Source organism: Sinocyclocheilus grahami, unplaced genomic scaffold (genome assembly GCF_001515645.1).
Source record: "Sinocyclocheilus grahami isolate Dianchi unplaced genomic scaffold, SAMN03320097.WGS_v1.1 scaffold128.1, whole genome shotgun sequence".
Taxonomy (NCBI): Eukaryota; Metazoa; Chordata; class Actinopteri; order Cypriniformes; family Cyprinidae; genus Sinocyclocheilus; species Sinocyclocheilus grahami.
In genome coordinates, this window is record NW_015505307.1 from 1,163,031 (window position 1) to 1,168,205 (window position 5,175).

Here is a 5,175-nt window from a genome sequence, read left to right on the forward strand (position 1 = left end):
CCTTCAGGGAACGAGGGTTACATACGTAACCGAGACGTTACATACTGTATTTTTGATCAAATCCATGCAGCCTTGGTGAGCATGAGTGACTTCTTTTAAAACATTAAAAAATCTTATGGACCTCAAACCTTAGAACGGTAGCGTATCATTGCTAAAGTTGCTAAAGCACCCAAAGATAAAAACAGACAAACTGAGTTTGTACACTAATAAAGCACAAACATTTCTAATAAAATCAAATTCAGACAAAATCATGCACTGTTCTCCCAGATATAGTATAAATGTGATGAATCATGTGTTTTGCTATCAGATATACTGAAGACGTTCCATGAAATCTTGTGAACATAAATGTGTGCGTTTCTCCATGACAGACAGTTATCATTTAACCCTCATGGTCTGGTCATTTTGACCCGGAGAGGATTCTCTTTTTCCCAAAATGCTAGTTAATGTTACCTTATTTGACTACCCCCCTCCCACCCTTTTTTTTGTATCTTTTACACCTTGTTAAACTAGTAGTGTTTCCATTCAAAAATGACCGACCTACAAAATTGCATATCAGACTTTATGGACTTTGATTTTTTGAATGAACATTGCCAAAACTATCCACAAATGATGCTTTTTTCACTCAAGAAATGAGGTTAGCACAGATCAATGAGGCCTACGACCAACCAGTTCCAAAAGAAATACAAAATCTATGCTAAATGAAAGACAACAAGTTGACAACAAGATTGAATCCAGGATTTGGATATATGCTATATGAGAGATTTACAAAAATTTTATTAAATTAAATTAATGCATTTAGCAGACACTTATATCCAAAGCGACTTACAGTGCATTCAGGCTATAAATTTTTTATCAGTATTTGTGTTCCCTGGGAATTTAACCCACAACCTTTGCGCTGCTAACGTAATGCTCTACCACTGAGCCACAGGACAATTTTTGACCGGAAAAACTAAATTAAATTTCAGCACAGCACCAGTTAAAGATGCACCAGATCAGCATAAACTACTTTGGATCAGCATGAAATTTATACATATTCAGTACACATTTTAAACTTGACTTAAGTTGATAAGCTGTCTTAAAAATGTGGCACTCGTTCCAAGTGATACTGAAAAAAGCAGCAAAACACGACATCTGCACATGTTCATAGAGCAACAATTAATCAAACAACAGCCCTACTTAAAATACACATGCGCCACCACTTGTGAAGAGATGAACTATTGTGTCAGGTGTGGAGTTTGGCAGGCTGCTTTGTCTCCATGTAACTCTTACCTCCTGAGAGAGGCGATATGCTCGTCGGAGAGACCCCCTTCCTCTTCATTTATAATCAACAATTTGTCCTTGAGCTCTTTTGGTTGCACAGGGAAACTTTTGAGGAAAATATCTGTGGGGACGACACATAATAAAGTTACACACACACACATAAACGTTCAGTCTTGAGCAACACTTGAAACGACCTCTCCTGACGGCAGCTCTTCCCACCTGCGATGAAAAACTCCTAGAGCGTTTTGAAGACAAAAGGGTTGTGTGCTTAATTACCTTTCTCTATACGAACCAAGGAGGGCCAGATGCATGCTGATTTGCATTGTACAAACCCTGAATTGATGGAAATTTCATTTCACCTAATAAACCTGACTGTGCTGTTGCACAGTTGCAAACTTAAAAAATGTATGAATAATGGCAGCTGTGGCGGTTGGGATAATGCTCATTACAGAGACATATCCACACTTTGATTGAGTGGCACCAGGTTCAAGGGTACAATTACAATGTTAAGCCTATTTTTCCTGTTTGAAACAAACTGGTATTCAGTCTACACTCTTAAAAATAAAGGTGCTTCACGATGCCATAGAAGAACCGTTTTGTCTAAATGGTTCCATAAAGAACCTTTAACATCTGAAGAACCTTTCTGTTTCACAAAAGGTTCTTTGTGGCAAAAGAAGGTTCTTCAGATTATAAAAAGGTAAGAAAGAGATGGTTCTTTAAAGAACCTTTGACTGAATGGTTCTTTGTGGAACCAAAAATGGTTCTTCTATGGCATCGCTTGAAGAACCTTTTGAAGCACCTTTATTTTTAAGAGTGATATTTGACAAGACAAAAATAAAGGGTGGGTCTTGATTTTACAATCACAAAGATTTGCGAGAAAATTTAAAAATTAACATAGCACACTAACAAAATATGCTTAACATATTTTTTTTATAGTTGTGTAATATATATATATATATATATATACTGTATATATTCTTTTTACAAAACTATTAAAAAAAACTTTAAGCATATTCAGTTTAAAACATATTAATATAGAAAACAGTTATTTTAAATTGTAACAATATTTTAAAATAGCATTGTTTGTTCAGTATTTTTGATCAAACAAATGCAGCCTTCGCGAGCACAAGAGATGTCTTTAAAAAACATAAAAAAATCTTCATTATTAATCTCTGATATGCTGTCCTCTTAATAAAAAAGTAAATGTAAGATTTGGTCTCACTTTATTTTAAGGTCCAATTCTCACTAATAACTAACTTTTAGCTATGACTTTTGCCTCAAACTCCTAATTTGCTGTTATTAATAGTTAGTAAGGTAGTTGTTAAGTTTAGGTATGGGGTAGGAAAAAGAATAAGGCATTAATGCGTATATTAATATGCTTTATAAGTACTAATAAACAGCCAATATGCTAGTAATATACATGCTAGTTAATAGTGAGAATTGGCCCTTAGAATTGTGAACCTAAAAAAAAGTGTTACCTAACATTTTAATAATTTGCTTTAGTACAACGACAATTTCAAAGCCATTTATTTAACTATATATAAAAAAAACACAAATGCTACACTGTCAAAATAATAAATGTGTGACATTAACATCATGAAAAAAAACAAAACAGGCATTTTATTTAGTGGTTTTTCAAGTAACTTTAAAATCTATACAAAAGCACTAACATATAATTTTGTCCTTGTGCTTTTATGTGCCACCTTTGTAAAATGATATGCTGTTCGCCTTATTTCCTAAGTGTGTGACTGCATTAAAAACTGCTCAGAGCTGCAGAAGCCAACAAGGACTTCAGACTCCTGATTCCAGCAGCTCACCACCAGCTGAACAGCTGGATCCACATGAAAAGTTTTTAAGCTGTAATTGCGACACTAATCATAGGTTTTCAATTAGCAATTTATTTTCTTTATGGGTGGTATATGAAGTGGGAGGAAAGAAAATACATTGAAATGGAGGACTATGAATGCTTTATTTATGAAGACTGTGGTTCCATCATTGTTTAAGGACTGGGCTCAAAGGGTGCTGTTCACTTTAAAGGGGTCATATGATGTTGCTAAAAAAAAAGCGAGGTGTGCTGTGATTGGCCAGCTATCCAGTGCGTTGTGATTGGCCGAATACCTCAAGTATCTGACGAAAATGTTCCGCCCCTTACCATATTGTGATACCGTCTGCCCAGAGCGACGAGACAAAAACATTAAAACCCATTATAAACAAAGCCGATCCGGCGATCCACAGCACGAAGTTGTTGTATTTCCTCAGCGACCAGCACGGATCAGCTCCAGGCATGACGAAGCGGATATCGTCCTCTTTTGGAAGACCAAACAAAGTAGTTTCGCTTTCACAATGAAACACACAGCGCCTTCACGACATGCGGCGGCAACAACAATTCTACAGCGAGAATAAACGATACGCCTTCTTTCTTTGCATGAACATTCGGGGCGGCGTTATGCAAATCTTCCCACATCGTGACGTAGACATGTGGGGGCGTGTTAGAACGAGCCATTTTAGGTAGGCGTGGCAGACTCTTAACTTTTATAAAGAATATTTATATTGAGAGCTTGTAACACTCCAAAGAGAAAGAAAAAATTGAAATCGCATCATATGACCCCTTTAAAGCCATTAGCTATAGCTCTCTATACAAAAGAAAGAATGAAAGATGATTAAAAATGAGAACGCACATATAGTGGGTCCAATATCATTAGTGAAAATGCTCTTTATCAGTAAAAAGAGTGTGACGAATTTACATAAATTACAGAATGATTTCATATTTGATACTTCAGCTTTAATGGCAGCAACACTCATCTTCTTCTGAGATAATTTGAGATGTTTCAAAGAGCATCTTGTGCTTCAGTGGTAGCATGAAAATCTGACCCTTGTGCAAAGTTCACATGCAAAATTGCTCATTTGAATAGTGACGTAGAAATACAATCAGCAGAATCTGAAATAATTCGTACGTAAAGAAATTCTATGGCATAAAATGAATATTTTCTGATAATTTCCTGTTTGAATAAACAAGGTTTTCCACGTGGTCTCAGACTTTTGTATATGCAAAACCATACCTGTGCCAGAAAAAAAACGAATCATATAGACATCAGCTAAGAGCAAAGGAAGAATCAGTAATCTAATATTTCACATGTGTGCCCTGATTTTTCAAGACACCAAATTCTGCATTTAAAAGTCAGAGATCTCATCTTAAGTCTCCAGAGACATGAAAGAGCAACCTCTAAGCAATAAAACTGTCCTCCGGATAAAAGCCCTGCTACTAATGATGTTGTGTTAAAAATCTCCTCAAAAGTGTCTGGCAGCAGATTAGTCTTTGAGTTTGTCATATTATAAGGACATACACTTTCTAAATTATATCAAGACTCATGATAAGTAGTCATAATGAATATAATGGATCTGAGCTGCCACACTGCCAGCTACCTAACACTGCCTATTGCCTACACTTGCATTGATACATTGAAAAGTGTAATACTTTTATTCAGCAAGGATGGGTTAAATTAATCAAAAGTGACAGTAAAGCCTTTTATAATGTTTCAAAATATTTATATTTTCTATTCATCAAAGAATCCTGAAAATAAAAATGCATCATGATTTCCACAGAAATATGAAGCAGCTCAACTGTTTTCAACACTGATAATACTAATAAATGTTTTTTTGAGCAGCAAATCAGCATATTAGAATGATTTCTGAAGAATCTTGTGACACTGAAGACTGGAGTAATGATGCTGAAAATTCAGCTTTGATCACAGGAATAAATTACATTTTAATATATATTCGAATAGAAAGCTGTTCTTTTAAATTGTAACAATATTCCACAATATTACAGTTTTTACTGTATTTTTAAAATAAATGCAGACTTGGTGAGCATAAGAAACTACTTTCAAATAAATAAATAAATTATTTATATATATA

At 34.9% G+C, this 5,175-nt stretch overlaps 1 protein-coding gene across 1 annotated transcript in view; it reads right to left on the bottom strand.

Moving 5' to 3' along the window:
• LOC107590490 (formin-like protein 3) overlaps window positions 1-5,175 on the bottom strand; it is a 43,773-nt gene that overhangs the window by 26,153 nt on the left and 12,445 nt on the right. Inside the window, exon 9 of the mRNA XM_016279243.1 lies at window positions 1,270-1,381. Coding sequence (XP_016134729.1) covers window positions 1,270-1,381 — 112 coding nt within the window. The remainder of the gene's footprint in view (window positions 1-1,269; window positions 1,382-5,175) is intronic.